Here is a 22,215-nt window from a genome sequence, read left to right as displayed (position 1 = left end):
GAGGCTGTGTATAATCAGACAGTGAGGCTGTGTATAATCAGACAGGGAGGCTGTGTATAATCAGACAGTGAGGCTGCGTATAATCAGACAGTGAGGCTGTGTATAATCAGACAGGGAGGCTGCGTATAATCAGACAGGGAGGCTGCGTATAATCAGACAGGGAGGCTGTGTATAATCAGACAGTGAGGCTGTGTATAATCAGACAGTGAGGCTGTGTATAATCAGACAGGGAGGCTGTGTATAATCAGACAGTGAGGCTGCGTATAATCAGACAGTGAGGCTGTGTATAATCAGACAGGGAGGCTGCGTATAATCAGACAGGGAGGCTGCGTATAATCAGACAGGGAGGCTGCGTATAATCAGACAGGGAGGCTGCGTATAATCAGACAGGGAGGCTGCGTATAATCAGACAGGGAGGCTGCGTATAACCAGACAGTGAGGCTGTGTATAATCAGACAGTGAGGCTGTGTATAATCAGACAGGGAGGCTGTGTATAATCAGACAGGGAGGCTGTGTATAATCAGACAGTGAGGCTGTGTATAATCAGACAGTGAGGCTGTGTATAATCAGACAGGGAGGCAAGCAGTTACTTACAATTTCCCACATGGACTGTGCTGGCATGCAGGAGTCACAGTGAACGAGGGATTCAGTGGACTGTGGAAAAGTATTGGGCACACTGTAGCTGAAACATTGGCCGAGGCACGCTCTGAGGGAGGGAATGTAACAGTTTATATTATTATATCATTTAAATTGTTCTTATAAACAAGATATTCACTTTTTTTTGGCTGAAATAAAACTGGATCAATCTCATCATCTGATAATCAGTGATTATTGTTCAACTAAACCTGGAAACTGAGATGAGGTGGAGATGCTCACACTTTGTGTTTGTTCCTGCCCAGTGGCCCCCCCCCCCTCCCCCCTCCCTCCCTCCCCTCCCCCTCCCCTCCCCTCCTCCCCTCCCTCCCTCCCTCCCCTCCCCCTCCCCTCCCCTCCTCCCCTCCCCTCCCCTCCTCCCCTCCCTCCCCTCCTCCCTCCCCTCCTCCCTCCCCCCTCCCTCCCCTCCCCCTCCCTCCCCTCTCCCTCCCCCCTCCGTCCTCCCCTCCCCCCCTCCCTCCCTCCCCTTCCCCTCCCCTCCCTCCCCTCCTCCCTCCCTCCCCTCCCCCCTCCCTCCCTCCCCTCCTCCCTCCCCCCCTCCCCTCCCTCCTCCCCCTCCCCTCCCCTCCTCCCCTCCCCCCTCCCTCCCTCCCCTCCTCCCTCCCCTCCTCCCTCCCCCCCTCCCTCCCCTCCCCCCTCCCTCCCCTCTCCCTCCCCCCTCCCTCCCTCCCCTCCCCCTCCCCTCCCCTCCTCCCCTCCCTCCCCTCCTCCCTCCCCTCCTCCCTCCCCCCCCCTCCTCCCCTCCCTCCCCTCCTCCCTCCCCTCCCTCCCCTCCCCCTCCCCTCCCCTCCTCCCTCCCCTCCCTCCCCTCCCCCTCCCCTCCCCTCCTCCCTCCCCTCCTCCCTCCCTCCCCTCCTCCCTCCCCCCCCTCCTCCCCTCCCCTCCCCCCTCCCTCCCTCCCCTCCCCCTCCCCTCCCCTCCTCCCCTCCCTCCTCCCCTCCTCCCTCCCCCCCTCCCTCCCCTCCCCCCTCCCTCCCCTCTCCCTCCCCCCTCCGTCCTCCCCTCCCCCCCCTCCCTCCCCCCTCCTCCACTCCTCCTCCTCATCTCCACCCCTCCCTCCCCTCCCCTCCCTCCCCTCCCTCCCTCTCCCCCCTCCTCCACCCCTCCTCCTCCCCTCCCTCCCTCCCTCCCCCCTCCCTCCCCTCCCTCCCTCCCCCCTCCCTCCCCTCCCTCCCTCCCCCCTCCGTCCCCTCCTCCCCTCCCCCCCCCCCCCGCCAAGGGGCTGACTTTGTGGCACGGGTTTCACAGATGCCAGGAAATTTCTGGTGCCTCGCTCATGGGGCCATTCTTCACATGTGATCCCAGATACTGAGCGCTGGCAGGCTATTCAACAATGGGACATATAATATTTATTGAGTGAATGAGACACTCACAGGCACTAAACCAAAGGAAACAGACCGCTACAGTGTCAGAATCTCACAATGAAACAAGTGCCACAACCTTTCACACGTGCAACGGGACACCAAATTCCCTGTGAATGGTGTGCTGTTCTAATTATGCCTTTTACAAGTGTTCAGATCTTGAGGTTCTCGGAACACTGCAGTCCATCACTGTGTCAGTGGGTACTGAGGTATTCATTCACACCTCGAATAAGCCGAGGGAGCAAAGAAGCAGCTCCTGTGTGCTCAGCCAGATGAAGGGCAGATCCACCATGTCCGTCACCTTAGAACCAGACAACTGAAAAACTCATCAATGCCATCAGAGATCCAGTTGCTGAGTTCAACTACCAAGCAGCCCAAGACTCAGAATCAGCAACACTGGGTTTTTAAGTCGTTTTTAAGCCTCTCACCCCTTGCTGCCATCTGGCTGGGATGTTTTGAGTCACTGCAAGAACAGCTGAGTCCTTTCAAAGAGCAATGTGTTACTTTATTGTAGACCCACATAAGCAGCAGTTTTCAATTCGAGGTCAAAGCTCAACATTCTCATTCATCTATTTCCAAATCTTCACTTACTGGAAGTCGAGTCTATTCCCGGGATAATGTACAGCCTTTAACCCCTATAGCAAACCATCTCTCACAATTTAATTCTCCTAACATATAATTTTGAAAACGTATTATAAAACAGCTCTTAGAAACAAGAGAAGGCTATTAGGTCCAACAAGCCCATCCCTTTTGCACTACCCACCTTCTCACTATATCCCTCAATCTCGTCTCTGTACAAATCCATCTAACTGTCTCTTGAACCCATTTATACTGTCCACTTCGATGACCTTCCCTGGGAAGTTATTCTACAAATTGATTACTCTTTGGATATAAAAGATCCTCCTAACTTCCCTTCTTATCCCTGAGGGTGGTGAATGTATGGAATGAACTTCCAAGGAACATAGCAGGGGGCCAACTGTATCCATGAGTTCTGGGGAGAATTGGATAAGCAACTGGAGAAAACAATTGATGGAGGGGCATGAGAATATGATCATTCCTAGACACTGGGACTGTCCAGATGGACCACAATGGTCTTTTCCAGTCCTGCGCATTCCTCTGCATTCTGACATTTTCATATAATTCAAATACAGTTTGGAAGGCTAGTTTAACACATTGATTTTTATATCTACCTGTTCTGGATGGACTTTGACTCACATCCAGTGTGGCCAACTATCTGGGTGATGTTCTTTGCTTCACACCAGGCACTTTTATCAGGAAACAGTGCCAGTTTATTGATGGGAGGAGGTGCTGCAACAACTAGAGTTGGAAGCAGAATGCCCAACATGAACCAACACATCATAGTCAACTGCTCCACCATGGTCCTAGAGAGAAAAGATGCCAATTAGCAATGAGTAGTCACCTCAAAGAATAGCTCAACCCATAGATGTATCCACTTGAGGGAGGGGGGAAGAGAATGAGAGAGATGCATGAACCCTCCGCCAGAAGTTTAATCCGTGAGTTATGTCCTTCGGTGTCTCTCGCTCCCCCCCTCCTCACTCTAAGCCCATGAATTGGCCCTGATTTCTCCCGTTTCTCTGTACATGGTTGTGCCTCTGGCACTGAAAATCAAACAGGTTGAGAGTTCACCAGGAAAGAATGTCTGAGCTCAGCTGCAGTCATTCCTGAAGCAGAAAGGACAATGCATCTGATGTGATGAGATGCAGTTTCCAATACCACGAGCTTCACAATGCTGGAATAGAGGACGTGGATTTGGCCCAACTTAGCTCATTCCTGCCGTCTCCACCTCCTATTTGCACATAGAGAATATGCTGTCTTCGTTCCTGTAAGTGCCTCACAACAGCACATTTCAAGTGTCCGATTGAGTTTGAATGATGTAAATGTTCAGGTTTATCACAGTGGGTGCTCACACAGGCTGCTAGCAACAAACGCCCGAAATCATTCACATAAAGACAATTTGATTGGGTTAAACTTCTTCTGGACCTACAGAGGTGGCAGCTCCATTCTCTCCTTCTGGATTCAAAAAGAGACAGAGTAAAACACAACACAATCGCACCCACATCACCCTCACACCGCACATGAGATATTTAAAAATTACACTGCAATAAGACTGCAATCTCCCCCTTTTCCCCCCTAGTCCAGAGGAAGAGGACTTTGATTTAAGCATTATTGGATAGTTCCTTCTTATTTTTCAAAGTTGCAACTTGGACATAGAAAAGATCACGGTTAAAATTTGTCATATCTGAACTTCTTTATTGAGCTTGAACAAGGGGAAAGATGGCATGGTGATGGTGAACTTCTCAAAGTATTGATCAGTCTGGATTCTGACTCCTTACTCTGTTAGCTCACCAATGTTAAATGGGTTTCATTATTGCAAAGATTACATAAATAGGCTATAATTTAAGTGTCCCAATAGCTCAAACTAACGTTAACTCAGTCCTTTAGGCTTTTATCACACCATTCTGCACCATTCTCATTTTTCTATGCAGCCCTTTACAAGATAGATACAGATCAGAATGGCCGTTTGGCCCGTCACAGCTCATCCCTGCAGTCTCTGCCTCCTTTAAATTATTCCAGGGTTTCTTCCTCCACTACGCTACTGCGGAGTGTTGATCGCTCTGTGTGTGAAGAAGAACTTCCTAATATCTGTCCTAAATGTTCCTTTTCCTAGTTTGAACCTGATCATGTCTTGGGATTTTCTTTGACCATATAATCTAAGAGGAATTGGGGGAAATTTATATAAAGGTCTTTAAATGAGTTATTAATTTCAATTTAGCTCACCAAGGATTATATCCCCAGAACGGCATCATGCTGGGAGTGTAAATTAGACACAGCCAGAACAGTGCTTCCCACGCACCGAATCAGCTCGGGATAGTGGAGGCTCATTGAAAACACTCCCACGTGATTTGTTAGAATGGGTGTATTTATGTGAGCTCAGCCAAGGTTGGTTGTCTGATATCTAGGCCTAGGAGGATGGAAGCAGGTTTAATTGGCAGCTTGACTGAGCCAATCCCCAAGCACGGCAAGCAGGGGGAGGGTCAGAGGTCAAACCTTTGGCTTCCTGTCAAGCTAAGAAATGAAATATAGATTCTTCAGAGGTGTGATAAGAAGATAAGACAGAAAAGAGAGTGAGAGCTCCCTGCTTCAGAGTCAACTGGTTTCAGGGAAATTACTAGTCTTAGAAGTGTATTTAGGCTGCTAACAAAGAAAGAAAGAAAGAAAGACTTGCATTTATATAGCGCCTTTCACGATCACCGGACACCTCAAAGCGCTTTACAGCCAACGAAGTACTTTTTGAAGTGTAGTCGCTGTTGTAATGTGGGAAATGTAGCAGCCAATTTGCACACAGCAAGCTCCCACAAACAGCAATGTGATAATGACCAGATAATCTGTTTTTGTTATGTTAGTTGAGGGATAAATATTGGCCAGGACACCAGGGATAACTCCCCTGCTCTTCTTCAAAATAGTGCCATGGGATCTTTTACGTCCACCTGAGAGAGCAGACGGGGTCTCGGTTTAACGTCTCATCCGAAAGACGGCATCTCCAACAGTGTAGCACTCCCTCAGCACTGCACTGGAGTGTCAGCCTAGCTTTATGTGCACAAGTCCCTGGAGTGGGACTTGAACCCACAACCTTCTGACTCAGAGGCGAGGGTGCTGCCCACTGAGCCACAGCTGACACTGACAGGGATAATGTTGCGTATATTGTTATTTTCTATGTTACAAAGTGCGTTACGTAATAATTAAATTTCATTCTAAAAATTACTCTGTCCATATATCATATGTAAAATAAATCAGCTTGTTAATTTATAATGGGCCTCATCCACTAGAATGTTCTTCAGTCCACTTGTCAGAAGATGGGGAAACACATGTGAGGGGCATATGTGAGATTACAATAATTGCATAATGTGGGATTTCATTGTTACGACCCCCAAGTCATGCTAACGTAAGGCTAGATATCAGCCGGTAAAGGCAAACTTTTGATCGTAAGGGATGCAAGGTCCACTTATGGGACAGTATTGATGCCGAACCTGAGAGAATATCTAGTCCAGACACAACATTTAAAACAGTCTCTTGTCCAATTCTCACGGTTTAGTTTGAATTAGGGTGCTTAACCTGACCCTCCTAACCACTAAATCCCACTTTGCCACTCTTCAGCTGGGCCGGTAGGCAAGTGAATTTCCAGACAGCTACACAGTTCAGTCTATGCACTGTTCTGTAGGAGGCAGTGTTTCTGGAGTTAGAATGGATTCTTTCACTTCTTTCACTTGCCTGTTACTACCCAAACACAATTTCTCAGAGTCTTTTCGAGCTTGCAAAGGGTGAAAGGGTGAATTTTGAGACACGCCTGTCTCTCTTACCCCACCCACCCACCATACAAAACAAAACACAAAATAATTGGGACCAGACCTACACTAACCAGCTGCGCCTTTTCTGGTCAAGATATGTGCTCAGCAGATTAGAAAAGGCTGAATATGCAATAGAAAGAACAGCATATGGATGTAAAACATGTCAGATCATGAATCGCTGTTCATTCCTCTTTAGTGGTCCCATATCTGAATCTGCTCAATATAATCAGTTAATTGGCAACTTCAGATAACCTCGCTCCAAAGGCAGAGCTTATGCTGACATCTCAGTCCCATAACAAGAACCCGAGCTATTTTTTGGATCCACTGAGCTTACATTTTTGTTCTCAACCTTTCTTTCTCCACTGTTACATATTAAAAGGAAGGATTTCTGGAAGACAGGTAGGGAGCAGTAGTGAACCGAGGAATGGAAGTGGTTGACCATCAACAGAGGGAGGAAGATGAAGCAGAACAGGAAGACCCAATGGGTCTGGAGGTGCTCAATAATTATGCAGCTCTTGACACATATGATGAGGACAAGGGAAATATAATCAACAGGGAGATCGCCGCATCATGGAGCAAGGTGTCACCCATGGGGAAAAGAGAGACATAAGAGTAAGGAAGTGGTAATGAGGAATTTCATAATTATTGCAAACATAGCAAAGAAAAAAAATTACCTTTTATATGCCATCATTAACACACTCCTGCAACCCTCAGTTATTCATATAGTAGGCCAGTTGCCTTTAGAATGTGTTAACTTTACCTCCCTATAGCTTGATTAGATTAGCCTGACTCAAATCAGTCGGATGCATGGTGTGCTGCAGCCAGACTGCATCTCAGAGTTGCAGGTGGCCTCCGCCATTATCCAATCTCAGCCATGTCACCATGGGCAGGAGCCAAGAGAAGGGAGAGAGGGCGAGTCGCCATGGGGCTCACACAATGACTGAAGGAGAATCGCCATGGGACTCAGCCAGGAGAGTGGTAGCTTCACCATGGGACTCATGCAGGACACAGGGAGTATCGCCATGGGACTCACACAGGACACAGGGAGTATCGCCATGGGACGCAGCCAGGACACGGAGCATCGCCATGGGTCTCACACAGGACACAGCGAGTATCGCCATGGGACTCACACAGGACACAGGGAGTATCGCCATGGGCCTCACAGGACACAGGGAGTATCGCCATGGGTCTCACACAAGACACAGGGAGTATCGCCATGGGACTCACACAGGACACGGAGCATCGCCATGGGTCTCACACAGGACACAGGGAGTATCACCATGGGTCTCACACAGGACACAGGGAGTATCGCCATGGGTCTCACACAGGACACAGGGAGTATCACCATGGGACTCACACAGGACACAGGGAGTATCGCCATGGGTCTCACACAGGGCACAGGGAGTATCGCCATGGGACTCACACAGGACACAGGGAGTATCGCCATGGGTCTCACACAGGACACAGGGAGTATCGCCATGGGACTCACACAGGGAGTATCGCCATGGGTCTCACACAGGACACAGGGAGTATCGCCATGGGTCTCACACAGGACACAGGGAGTATCGCCATGGGACTCACACAGGACACAGGGAGTATCGCCATGGGTCTCACACAGGACACGGAGCATCGCCATGGGTCTCACACAGGACACTGGGAGTATCACCATGGGACTCATGCAGAACACAGGGAGTATCGCCATGGGTCTCACACAGGACACGGAGCATCGCCATGGGTCTCACACAGGACACAGGGAGTATCACCATGGGACTCATGCAGGACACAGGGAGTATCGCCATGGGTCTCACACAGGACACAGGGAGTATCGCCATGGGTCTCACACAGGACACAGGGAGTATCGCCGTGGGTCTCACACAGCACACAGGGAGTATCGCCATGGGTCTCACACAACACACAGGGAGTATCGCCATGGGTCTCACACAGGACACAGGGAGTATCGCCATGGGTCTCACACAGGACACAGGGAGTATCACCATGGGACTCATGCAGGACACAGGGAGTATCGCCATGGGTCTCACACAGGACACAGGGAGTATCGCCATGGGTCTCACACAGGACACAGGGAGTATCGCCATGGGTCTCACACAGGACACAGGGAGTATCGCCATGGGTCTCACACAGGACACAGGGAGTATCGCCACGGGTCTCACACAGGACACAGGGAGTATCGCCATGGGACTCACACATGACACAGGGGGTATCGCCATGGGACTCACACAGGACACAGGGAGTATCGCCATGGGACTCACACAGGACACAGGGAGTATCGCCATGGGTCTCACACAGGACACAGGGAGTATCGCCATGGGACTCACACAGGACACAGGGAGTATCGCCATGGGACTCACACAGGACACAGGGAGTATCGCCATGGGTCTCACACAGGACACAGGGAGTATCGCCATGGGACTCACACAGGACACAGGGAGTATCGCCATGGGTCTCACACAGGACACAGGGAGTATCGCCATGGGACTCACACAGGACACAGGGAGTATCGCCATGGATCCGACACAGGACACAGGGAGCATCGCCATGGGACTCACACAGGACACAGGGAGCATCGCCATGGGACTCACACAGGACACAGGGAGTATCACCATGGGACTCACACAGGACACAGGGAGTATCACCATGGGACTCACACAGCACACAGGGAGTATCGCCATGGGACTCACGCAGGACACAGGGAGTATCGCCATGGGTCTCACACAGGACACAGGGAGCATCGCCATGGGACTCATGCAGGACACAGGGAGTATCGCCATGGGTCTCACACAGCACACAGGGAGTATCGCAATGGGACTCACACAGGACACAGGGAGTATCGCCATGGGACTCACACAGGACACAGGGAGCATCGCCATGGGTCTCACACAGGACACAGGGAGCATCGCCATGGGTCTCACACAGCACACAGGGAGTATCGCCATGGGTCTCACACAGGACACAGGGAGCATTGCCATGGGTCTCACACAGGACACGGAGTGTCGCCATGGGACTCACACATGACACGGAGTATCGCAATGGGACTCACAGGACACAGGGAGTATCACCATGGGCCTGACACAGCACACAGGGAGCATCGCCATGGGACTCACACAGCACACAGGGAGTATCGCCATGGGTCCAACACAGGACACAGGGAGTATCGCCATGGGTCTCACACAAGACACAGAGAGTATCGCCATGGGACTCACACAGCAGACAGGGAGTATCGCCATGGATCTCACAGCACACAGGGAGTATCGCCATGGGACTCACACAGCACACAGGGAGCATCGCCATGGGACTCTCACAGCACACAGGGAGCATCGCCATGGGACTCACACAGCACACAGGGAGCATCGCCATGGGACTCACACAGCACACGGAGCATCGCCATGGGTCTCACACAGGACACAGGGAGTATCGCCATGGGACTCACACAGCACACAGGGAGTATCGCCATGAGTCTCACACAGGACACATCGCCATGGGTCTCACACAGGACACAGGGAGTATCACCATGGAACTCACACAGGACACAGGGAGCATCGCCATGGGTCTCACACAGCACACAGGGAGCATCGCCATGGGACTCACACAGGCCACAGGGAGCATCACCATGGGACTCACACAGGACACAGGGAGTATCGCCATGGGTCTCACACAGGACACAGGGAGTATCGCCATGGGACTCACACAGCACACAGGGAGTATCGCCATGGGTCTCACACAGGACACAGGGAGTATCGCCATGGGACTCACACAGGACACAGGGAGCATCGCCATGGGACTCATGCAGGACACAGGGAGTATCGCCATGGGTCTCACACAGCACACAGGGAGTATCGCCATGGGACTCACACAGGACACAGGGAGTATCGCCATGGGACTCACACAGGACACAGGGAGCATCGCCATGGGTCTCACACAGGACACAGGGAGCATCGCCATGGGACTCACACAGGACACAGGGAGCATCGCCATGGGTCTCCCACAGCACACAGGGAGTATCGCCATGGGCCTCACACAGGACACAGGGAGCATTGCCATGGGTCTCACACAGGACACGGAGTGTCGCCATGGGTCTCACACAGGACACAGGGAGTATCGCCATGGGTCTGACACAGGACACAGGGAGTATCGCCATGGGTCTCACACAGGACACAGGGAGTATCGCCATGGGTCCGACACAGGACACAGGGAGTATCGCCATGGGTCTCACACAGGACACAGAGAGTATCGCCATGGGACTCACACAGCACACAGGGAGTATCGCCATGGATCTCACACAGCACACAGGGAGCATCGCCATGGGACTCACACAGCACACAGGGAGTATCGCCATGGGTCTCACACAGGACACATCGCCATGGGTCTCACACAGGACACAGGGAGTATCACCATGGGACTCACACAGGACACAGGGAGCATCGCCATGGGTCTCACACAGCACACAGGGAGCATCGCCATGGGACTCACACAGGACACAGGGAGCATCGCCATGGGACTCACACAGGACACAGGGAGTATCGCCATGGGTCTCACACAGGACACAGGGAGTATCGCCATGGGACTCACACAGCACACAGGGAGTATCGCCATGGGACTCACACAGGACACAGGGAGTATCGCCATGGGACTCACACAGGACACAGGGAGCATCGCCATGGGACTCACACAGCGAGCATCGCCATGGGACTCACACAGGACACATCGCCATGGGTCTCACACAGGACACAGGGAGTATCGCCATGGGACTCACACAGCGAGCATCGCCATGGGACTCACACAGGACACATCGCCATGGGTCTCACATAGGACACAGGGAGCATCGCCATGGGACTCATGCAGCACACAGGGAGCATCGCCATGGGACTCATGCAGCACACAGGGAGCATTGCCATGGGACTCACACAGCACACAGGACACATCGCCATGGGACTCACACAGCACACAGGACACATCGCCATGGGACTCACACAGCACACAGGGAGCATCGCCATGGGACTCACACAGCACACAGGACACATCGCCATGGGACTCACACAGCACACAGGGAGTATCGCCATGGGACTCATGCAGCACACAGGGAGCATCGCCATGGGACTCATGCAGCACACAGGGAGCATCGCCATGGGACTCACACAGCACACAGGGAGTATCGCCATGGGACTCACACAGGACACAGGGAGTATCGCCATTGGTCTCACACAGGACACGGGGAGTATCGCCATGGGTCTCACACAGGACACAGGGAGTATCACCATGGGACTCACACAGGACACAGGGAGCATTACCATGGGACTCACACAGGACACAGGGAGTATCGCCATGGGTCTCACACAGGACACAGGGAGTATCGCCATGGGACTCACACAGGACACAGGGAGTATCGCCATGGGTCTCACACAGGACACAGGGAGTATCGCCATGGGACTCACACAGGACACAGGGAGTATCGCCATGGGTCTCACACAGGACACAGGGAGTATCGCCATCAAACACCCAGGGTGAAAGGGAGCAGGACTCACCCAACCTACTGGAGTAGGTCCTGCCAGCAGGTCTCATAGCAGCAATGGTACAGGCCAGGAAGCTGGACCCTCCCAGAGACTGCAGTGGGTACATGGCATAGGAAGCTGGTCCCTGGTTGGGGGGGTGAAGGACACTGGGATAACTCACAACACGGAATGAGAATGAACAATTTTTTTACAAAGCAGAAGAGATATACTGACCATAAACAAATTTCCTTATTTAGACAGACAATTGTAAAATGCCACCTCCTATGCCAAGCACATAATGCAACATTATTATTCCCATACATTATGGGTTTTACAGATAGGACTACACCATCAGAAATGGCGGGGCGTATAAAAACGCAACAATTAAATTTCATCACACAGAGAAACTTTAAGTTTACTTAACTGGACTGGCACCGACACAGGACCTTAAATCTCACAGACTGAACGCTGGCTCTCTACCAATCACAGCTACATTCCTCATCAGCCAAATGGAGCAAGCGGAGCCTGGAGTTTATATAGCTCTTCAAACAGGCCAAAGTAATCAAAACCAGAGCATCAGTCATTCTTAAACAGTCAACAAGCAAGTTAGAACCAGCAGCAAGCAAGTTAGAACAAGCAATGTAAACTGTACTGTGAACCTACCCAAGCAAAATATCACAGCGCCCCGGAATTCCCATTCCAAGATAACCATTCCCTATTAATAAACCAGCCCCTATACAATCCTTATAAACACAGCCCCTGTCACATGTCAAATCCATCCACTTGGTCCCAAGCTATTTCCCCATAAAGATGCCAAATCTTTGCTGTGGTCTTAATTGACTTGTTGCCCACCACAGTGTGAGACAGTAAGAAACAACACTCATAGGATGCTAGGTCATATTGCCATATCAGTTGTGTTGAAATCCCAGGAGGTCATGTTGAAGCCATACAGTGCTCTTGGTCACCCTGCACCTAGATTAGTGCATACCGTTCTGGTTACTGAAACAATAGGCCCGAGGGGCAGTGCGGAGGAGTATGAGGTTGATTCCACCCAGAAGGATGAACTGTGAGGAATGACATGATAAGCTAGAGCTGTTCAGCCTCAGAAGGAGACATCTTACAGGTGACCTTCAAGCTACTTAATGGGATAGAGAAAACAAACGCAACAATACATTCAAATACACCAGGGCAGCAGAACAAAAGGATGCTGGGTCAGGAGTCAGAAAGGGTGGTTGAGGCTAAAACTTGGACCCATTTAAGAAACAGTTGGATGCTGTAATGAAGAGGTGCTGGGTTGGTATTCTAGAAGCATGAGATCAAATGGGTTAAACTGATCTTGTGATTTCACAGGCTCCAGGCATCAACCTGACACCTCCCCCAAATGCCCATGTTTCATGTTTGAGCCTAAACAAGGAGCATTCAACCCCTGCCACTGGGATCAATGTCCACCCCTTCCACCACTGGCACATTGTGGCTGCAATATGTACTATGTACAGGATGCACTGCAGCAACTCACTAAGGTGATATCGATAGCACCTCCCAGCCATATGATCAAGAGCAGCAAGATCATGGGAACATCATCATCTCCAAGTTCCCCTTAAGTCACATACCATCCTGACTTGGACACATACCACTGTTCCTTCACCATCACTGGGTCAAAACCCTGGAATTCCCTACCTCGCACCATTGTGAGAGCACATCAGCACAAGGACTGTAGCAGTCCAAGAAGATGGCCCACCACCACCTTCTTAGGACAACTAGGGATGGGTAATTCATGCGGGCTATCCAACATCGCCCACATCCTGTGAACATTTTTTTTCAAACAATGGAAGGTATTAAAGGCGAGTCTGATCTGATCCTCACTTGACATCCACACAAGCACACTTCCAACAGGCGTCACTGAATGGAGATCTACAGCAAAAACCCTGGCTGATTTCCTCTTCTCTAAACCAGGAGCACTGATGATGGTTGTAGCACCCTTACTGAGTCCCCATCTGAAATATTCTAACTCAGCACAGACCAGGGTTCAAACATGGGATCTTCAAGTCTGTTCCACTTCAGGTGGTATTTTTACCCACTGAGCCACCGTCCATCCTCCCGCTCCATGTGATTTTTGCATCTGTTTAGATCCTAGTTCCCATGTTGTCAAAGCCATCAGTCTATCACTGGAGTTAAATCTTCTGTGTTTACATCTAAGGGTCTATATTGTTCTATCATATCCAAACATTCATGCCCTACCCACCCGTACCAAGACCTACAAGCCAACATCATGACCTGTCAATACATAGTAAGACGTTCATGCCCAGTCCTGCTCATTGACACTTTGCTCTACCCATCCACACCCTGCACAGTGAATGTGCTACAGGCCATACAGAAGCTGGGAACACCTCCTGTTGTGGTTTTAAGTACCAGGACAGAGTGAAGCCACCTTTGCCTCATTACAGACTGAAACTCGGCTTTTTTAGTCTGACAGATCTAGGCTAGCGGTTGATTGCTTTATACGGCTATTGCCCATTTAAAAATGCGTTGGCTTTGATTATTTTGGCCTGTTTTTGAAAGGTTCTATGAACTCCGAGCTCTTTCTTATCAACTTGGCCTGATGGAGGCAGCAGATTTGGCTGCAAGACACAAATTTGAACTTTCCGATTGTACGGCAACATTTTTTTCAGAAAGGTTTTTTTTGCTGACATGACATCAGTGTTTTAGACGGAAACCTGCCGGATGTGTGTGTGAACCAGCAACATCCACCCTCCCCGTGAAGCACAAATCTGATTGATAAATAAACGAGCGAACGAACCGTTCGCCGCCTCCGGGTGCATCACCAGCTCGGCCATTCTGAGAGGAACAGGCGGGAGGGGAGGGGAGGAGAGGACAGGACAGTTTTTCTGCTGATGTTTCAGCCCAACCCACTGCTGGCACAGCCACAGTGAAATCTGACCTTTAACCAACATTTGAGGAACAAGAAAAGACTTGCAAATTGTCAGGGTTCGTGAATAAAGAAGCACTTGAATATTTGCGCTCATTGAAGTAATTTAATGCTAATTCTAATTTTATTTCCTGCTCTCCTGAAGGCTTCCCCCAAGTGCTGAGCGCCACTCCCCAGTCAGGGCAATAGGAAAGCTGCAGGTAAACTGCCCCACACCCTCCAGCAATACCGCTGTCTGAACAGCGACTGGGAGCTAAATGAGAGGAGCCTGGGCTGAATTCTCCCTCCACCCCTCTGTCCCCCTGATGCCTCAGCAACATCAGGGATGTACACAAGCTAACACAGGTCGTGTACAATCTAGCCTCTCATGGATTCTATGCGCCCTCCACCCCCACACCTACCCCCTGGGGGAATGCTCTGCATAAATACTCCCTAATGAAAATCCAAAAGCAATCCAGAATATTCACCCATCTTCACAATATTTTCTCCAGAAAAGAGAAGACTGAGAGGTGACCTGATAGAGATCTTTACAATTATGAAGGGGTTTGATAGGGTAGAGATAGAGTGGGGAGTCCAAAACTAGGGGCCATAATATACGATAGTCACTAATAAGGTATTTCTGATGAGACGTTAAACCGAGGCCCCGTCTGCTCTCTCGGGTGAATGTAAAAGATCCCATGGCACTATTTCAAAGACGAGCAGGGGAGTTATCCCCAGTGCCCTGGCCAATATTTATCCCTTAACCAACATAACAGAAACAGATTATCTGATCATTTTCACATTGCTGTTTGTGGGAGCTTGCTGTGCGCAAATTGGCTGCCACATTTCCCACATTACAACAGTGGCTACACTTCAAAAGTACTTCATTGGCTGTAAAGTGCTTTGAGACATCAGGTGGTTGTGAAAGGTGCTATATAAATGCAAATCTTTCCTTCCTTCTTAATAAAGCCAATAAGGAATTCAGGAGTAACGTCATTACTCAGAGAGCGGTGAGGATGTGGAACTTGCAGCCACAGGGAGTGGTTGAGGTGACGAGCATAGATGCGTTTAGGGGACGCGATAAGTATATGAGGGAGAAAGGAATAGAAGGATATGTTGATAAGGTTAGCTGAGGTAAGGTGGGAGGAGACTCGGGCAGAGCATAAAGGACGGCATAGACCTGTCGGGCCGAATAGCCTGTTTCTATGCTGTAAATTCTATGTAAGCCCTGGCCTGCTGCCCTCTGTACAAACATTTCCACCCCTCCCCCCAAACTGGAGAGAATAAGGGGAACTCTCCCCGAATAGTTTTGGTATGGATCACACCCCCCTTCACCTTCTCCAATTCCCAGAATTGCCCTTGATGTCTCTTCCAATTCTTCATACTGGGTTACATCTGTGCTTTCTCTCCAGGTCCATCACATCCCATGAAGTATTGGGTCATCTCAGTCTGGCATGTGGAAAATCCCAGAGGTGAACCCACACCACATCTGTATCTGCACACCACACCCACTCCTCTGTGTGCACCAGGAGCCCAATTAAACCTCACTTCTAATTAAAACAGAAAACATAAATGCTCACAATCCTTCACATGGCAACAATACTGTGTCATTTAGTGGAGCCCCTAATGGAGTTGTTCTTTAAAAATATTCACTTTCTCATTACTTCCTACTCACAAACTATGAGAGAGCTCCAGGCAAATAAAATTTTACCACTATCAAAATTTGTATTTACTCTCAATGCACACCACCCTGGGCTGTGAAGCAAATCAATGCACACTGCCCTGGGTCATGAATGAAATCAATTCACACTGCCCTGGGCTGTGAATGAAATCAATGCACATCGCCCTGGGCCATGAATGAAATCAATGCACACTGCCCTGGGCCGTGAATGGAATCAATGCACACCGCCCTGGGCCATGAATGAAATCAATGCACACCGCCCTGGGCCATGAATGAAATCAATGCACACCGCCCTGGGCCATGAATGAAATCAATGCACACCGCCCTGGGCCATGAATGAAATCAATGCACACCGCCCTGGGCCATGAATGAAATCAATGCACACCGCCCTGGGCCATGAATGAAATCAATGCACACCGCCCTGTGCCATGAATGAAATCAATGCACACCGCCCTGGGCCATGAATGAAATCAATGCACACCACCCTGGGCTGTGAAGCGAATCAATGCACACTGCCCTGGGCCGTGAATGAAATCAATGCACACCGCCCTGGGCCATGAATGAAATCAATGCACACCACCCTGGGCCATGAATGAAATCAATGCACACCACCCTGGGCTGTGAATGAAATCAATGCACACCGCCCTGGGCCGTGAATGAAATCAATGCACACCACCCTGGGCCGTGAATGAAATCAATGCACACTGCCCTGGGCCGTGAATGAAATCAATGCACACCACCCTGGGCCGTGAATGAAATCAATGCACACCACCCTGGGCTGTGAATGAAATCAATGCACACCGCCCTGGGCTGTGAATGAAATCAATGCACACCGCCCTGGGCTGTGAATGAAATCAATGCACACCACCCTGGGCTGTGAATGAAATCAATGCACACCACCCTGGGCCGTGAATGAAATCAATGCACACCGCCCTGGGCTGTGAAGCGAATCAATGCACACTGCCCTGGGCCGTGAATGATATCAATGCACACTGCCCTGGGCCGTGAATGAAATCAATGCACAACACCCTGGGCCGTGAATTAAATCAATGTACAATGCCCTGGGCCATGAATGAAATCAATACACACCACACAGGCAAATGGAATATACTTTCCATTTGAAACTACTCACAGCAGATACTCTTACTCAGGTACGATCACATATAAGATACATAGGGAGAGACTTTAACTCCCTCCACCAGGCGGAAAGGGGAAAGTAGTAGAATTAAAATGGAGTTGGTGGATTTACCATCCCATTCCTGTTTCACCACCATTTTTCCAGGGTCCTTCTGGTGGGCGCTTCATTGATCTATGCAAATCAGGGGTCCTATGACGTACATACCCCAATGCCATTTTAGCTATTGATTGGGCAGAGCGTCCGCTGTGGACCATCCGCTCAGTAAAACCTGGCAGAAAAGGAGACGGCCTAATAAAGTGCTACAATTATTTTTATGGGGCCAAGAGGAGCAGAGCTGCAACTCCACAAGAACAATACGGGCCGCTGCCACCCCGAGGTCCTCTCTCCACATTTGCAACCATCCTCCCACATGGACCTAGCCATAACCAGGCCGGATTGGCCTTTGGGCCGCCCAATATTGAGCTGCTGCTTCGGCGAGCTGCATCGGGACATCCGTTTGGGTGTGAATCTGGCTGCTCATATGTTAATGAGGCTTGGTCCTCGAAATGGACCAGGCCTCTCGCTGGCACTATCGAGCGGCCAGGCAGTGCGCTGGCACTCCGCTGCCCGATGGTTAAAATCTACCCCATAGGGTTCCACCCACAGCTCCTCAAACACTGCAACAAGAACCCCTCCCCAGCACATGTCATGTAACCCAGCGGTAACACTGACAAAAGTGAAGGGTGTTGCCATTCTGCAGCACGACATCAGTCACCTTCATCAGCCCAAATATTTGAAATTAAATCAATAATTCAAAAAAATCTGGGAACTGAACCAACCCTTGCTGGCTGGGCCTTCTTAAATGGAGTTGAGGTACAGATCATGATCAAGTTGAGTGCGGTACAGGCTCGAGGGGCTGAATGGTCTACTCCTGTTCCTATGAGACGGGGAGTGAAGTATTACTGGGAGATAAACCATTAATAACACAAAGAGAACATGATCCTCACCCTGCAGTACTAGTCACTTACAGGCCTATCTCACCAGTTTACTTATATCCTAGGAGTGGGCCTTTGGCATAGCGGTAGCATCCCCGCCGCTGGGCCAGAAGGTATAGGGTTTCGAACCCTGCTCCAGACAGTCCTGGCAAGTGGGGTCGGAGCTCCGGCTCTAAATTCTGGGTTGACATCCAGCGGGATACTTGCGTCCGTGGGTGTGGGTGGCCCCCCCCCTCGTATGGGTTGTGGGAGCCCGTAAAACCCTCCCGCCATAGGACTAACCACCCTAATGGCTGGTACGAAGATGGTTACGGTCACGGAAGGAGCATTAAACATGGCCAGAAATCCTTCCACCACTTCATACAGTTTCCCAAAGGGAACAGTGTGAGGACACGTACGACGACGACTTATATCCTAATAAACTAGCCATTTCCTCTTTTGTTCCCCCTAAGATTCAACTACCCCGACCTACACAGTCTTTGTCCTCCCTGCATCCTCACTGTGTTGAAATCAAGACATCGTACTGACTCCTACATTCTTTCCCAGGAGCTCAAAATTGAGGAATCCTTCACCTCCCTCAATCTTCCCTCCCTCCTACAATTTACAGGCTTTTGAAACTCAAGCTTGGTGTCAACTAATCACCTCCTCCTGATTTACCGCATCATCTCCCCTATTCTTTTCAGTCTTGGTAATGCCCTACACCATAGGCCTGAACCCGTCACCTGGGTTTGGCAATGATGAGAGCCAGTTCCTGTTTGTATGTTCCATTTACAGCACTGGAACAGATTGTAAAATACCATTCAACAAATGTAACATTGGTGTATTTGTTCAGTTACAGTCACTGGAAGCTTCTGCAATTGAGCAGAGTTTGCCCCTCAATGGCCCCATATAATAAACGCCTAGTGTTCCCCAGCCACTGGAGGAGCACCCAGCAGGGATCAGGGACCCAAGGGAGCCGCTTCCTAGTGGCTTGTACTGAACAGATAGGAATTGGCCACCTGACTGCCTTCTCAGTCAGGAAATGGGGCAGGAACCCAACGGCGGTGTGGGATGGAGCAAAGAACAGGGATGAAAGAACATGCAAAGAATGAGATCCATTCTTGTGATTGCCTACAAGTGTCTGATCTCAGTCATGATACAGGGAGAGGCAAAAAATCACAGGCTAGGCAAATCCTGATGCAAGGAATGGAGGGGTTATTATTCCTCCCAGCCCATTTTCATTCATTTCCTTGTAATGACTGGAGCCAGAGAGCATCTGAAGAATGAGTTTAACTTAAAAGGTCCCAAACTTTCGACAGCTGTCCATCTCCGTCACATTACTCTGTCATCTGTCTGTTGCTGAGGGAGCCCCCAAGACACTCAGCTGCCTGGCCAAACATCGCCTGCATACACCAAATTGCAATTGCTTCGATTCTCATTGGCCATCATGAGCTGAGTAAGGGGACGCTCCCCATCCATATGCAAGAGATGCCTTCACTGGAGAGTCACAGCACATTCAAACATCAGAGGATCAAATCATCCCACTCCATTTGGAGGATCTTACATGGACTTCTGGTATGAAATGATTCAGGCGATCTTCAGCAGAGCTGAGGGCTGTGCACATCACTGAGCCAACTTCTGGAGAATGGGTTGGAAAGACACAAAGAAAAAGAAAGACTTGCATTTATATAGCGCCTTTCATGACCACCGGACGTCTCAAAGCACTTTACAGTCAATGAAGTACTTTTGAAGTGGAGTCACTGTTGTAATGTGGGAAATGCGGCAGCCAATTTGCACACAGCAAGGTCCCACAAACAGCAATGTGAAAATGACCAGATAATCTGTTTTTATTATGTTGGTTGAGGGATAAATATTGGCCAGGACACCAGGGATAACTCTCCTGCTCTTCTTTGAAATAGTGCCATGGGGTCTTTTACATCCACCAGAGAGGGCAGACGGGGCCTCGGTTTAACGTCTCATCCAAAGACGACACCTCCGACAGTGCAGCACTCCCTCAGCACTGCATTGGAGTGTCAGCCTAGTTTTATGTGCTCAAGTCCCTGGAGTGGGACTATGAACCCACAACCTTCTGACTCAGAGGCGAGTGTACTACCCACAGAGCCACAGCTGAGAGAGGAGAAAAGAAAAAGTAAATTGATAGAGGAAATGTGAAAAATGCTGTTTCGGTGCATCCTGACTTACTCTCCAATGTGGGTCCACTGATGTGTCTGAGTGAGAATTAGGTTTGCAACAGTGAGGCCCTTTACCCATTTGCTCAGTACTGAGACTGAAGTAGCAGGGAGCTGCCATTTTATGTCAAGACCCAAGTGGACATGGGAAGGGTCAGGACGCAGGGCTCAGGACCCGATGTTTGCTTTGAAATTCATCAAAAATCCAAACTAATAGCAATAATTAATGCTTCCATGTCATAAACACAGGAAAATAGACTTTAATTCTTTTAAATAAGCAAACTTTCAGTATCTGGTTTCGAAATTTTGAAACAACCTACTTAAAAGCAGGCTGTCTGAGCCAAATCCATGATGATTATCGGGCAATAAATATTCATGAAATAACAACAGAAAATGCTGGAAATACTCAGCAGGCCAGGCAGCATCCGTGGAGAGAGAAACAGAGTTAACGTTTCAGGTCTGGGACCCTTCTGATGAAACGTTAACTCTGTTTCTCTCTCCACGGATGCTGCCTGGCCTGCTGAGTATTTCCAGCATTTTCTGTTGTTATTTCAGATTTCCAGCATCTGCAGTATTTTGCTATTAAATAAATATTCACGTCCTGAGCTTGTGCTGGGTGAGGTTAAAACAGTCAAACTTTCCAAACGAAATCCATTTATGTTACAATCTTACAGCTGCAGGAAAATCAGAAGATTCCAGACACCAGTGAGTCCACTCAGATACATTCCTACATTTGGGATAATTGTGGTGTAACTGACTCCATGGAGCCGCGGTACAGATTGCAGCTCTGTGTCCCTAACTGAGGCCCGACCCGTACTCATGTTACAGATTCTGACCTGGTGCCGCATTTCTCGCTGAGGGTTACTTTCTATTTCCAGCTTGGATTAATGGGAGCGACTCCTGTCTCGTGTCCTGGGGCATGGTGCTGCTCAAACTGGAAATTACTTCCTTACCTCCCGAGAGTCAGACTGCTGCCTGACCTCAGAACGCTGGTTAAATAAATGTTTTGCAAACAGGTATTACGCTAACACTGACTATCAGCTCAAAGCACAGAACTGGATTATAGCAATTGAACAATATGAAACTGTGTAACCAGAACCATTTACCAGTCTGTGGGAATCAGTTCATTTGCTGCAGTTTATATTGTTGTGCATTTCGTGCACTGGTTATTAAAATTTCATTTCCTGATCTGCCTGTATATTTTACCATAAACTAGGGACTGACCCAAAGCTTCTATCCGTTCAAAAATTCAAATTAAAACAAGGTTTCTCCTTACAAATTTTGTATAAAATTGTATTTTTTTTTGCATTGACGTATTTTAAATGCAAGTATCTTTGCTGATCTAAACTGCTTGGCTCAGCCCCATGCTCAGTGAGCCTGCTGGGACAAGCCTCAATCTGTATGCTGTCAAGTTTGATTCCAGCACAGCGTGTGACCTGGTGGCGTCTCAATAAACTACA

General features: G+C 49.6%; 1 protein-coding gene across 10 annotated transcripts in view; it reads right to left on the bottom strand.

Annotated features, from left to right (window-relative positions):
* nbl1 (NBL1, DAN family BMP antagonist) overlaps positions 1 to 22,215 on the bottom strand; it is a 43,215-nt gene that overhangs the window by 6,000 nt on the left and 15,000 nt on the right. For 8 of the 10 annotated variants that reach the window (XM_085967048.1, XM_085967051.1, XM_085967047.1 and 5 more), the window contains 2 exons: positions 3,206 to 3,397; positions 595 to 706 (listed from right to left, as the gene is read on the bottom strand). In XM_085967048.1, coding sequence (XP_085823174.1) covers positions 595 to 706; positions 3,206 to 3,393 — 300 coding nt within the window. In that variant the 5' untranslated portion in view covers positions 3,394 to 3,397. Of the gene's footprint in view, positions 1 to 594; positions 707 to 3,205; positions 3,398 to 12,313; positions 12,397 to 20,130; positions 20,156 to 22,215 lie in introns of those variants that run through there. The other 2 variants (XM_085967043.1, XM_085967050.1) reach the window with 2 other exon arrangements.

Source organism: Somniosus microcephalus, chromosome 25 (genome assembly GCF_052327205.1).
Source record: "Somniosus microcephalus isolate GS21.2 chromosome 25, FLI_Smic_1.0, whole genome shotgun sequence".
Taxonomy (NCBI): Eukaryota; Metazoa; Chordata; class Chondrichthyes; order Squaliformes; family Somniosidae; genus Somniosus; species Somniosus microcephalus.
This window is presented reverse-complemented; position numbering and strand designations above follow the sequence as displayed.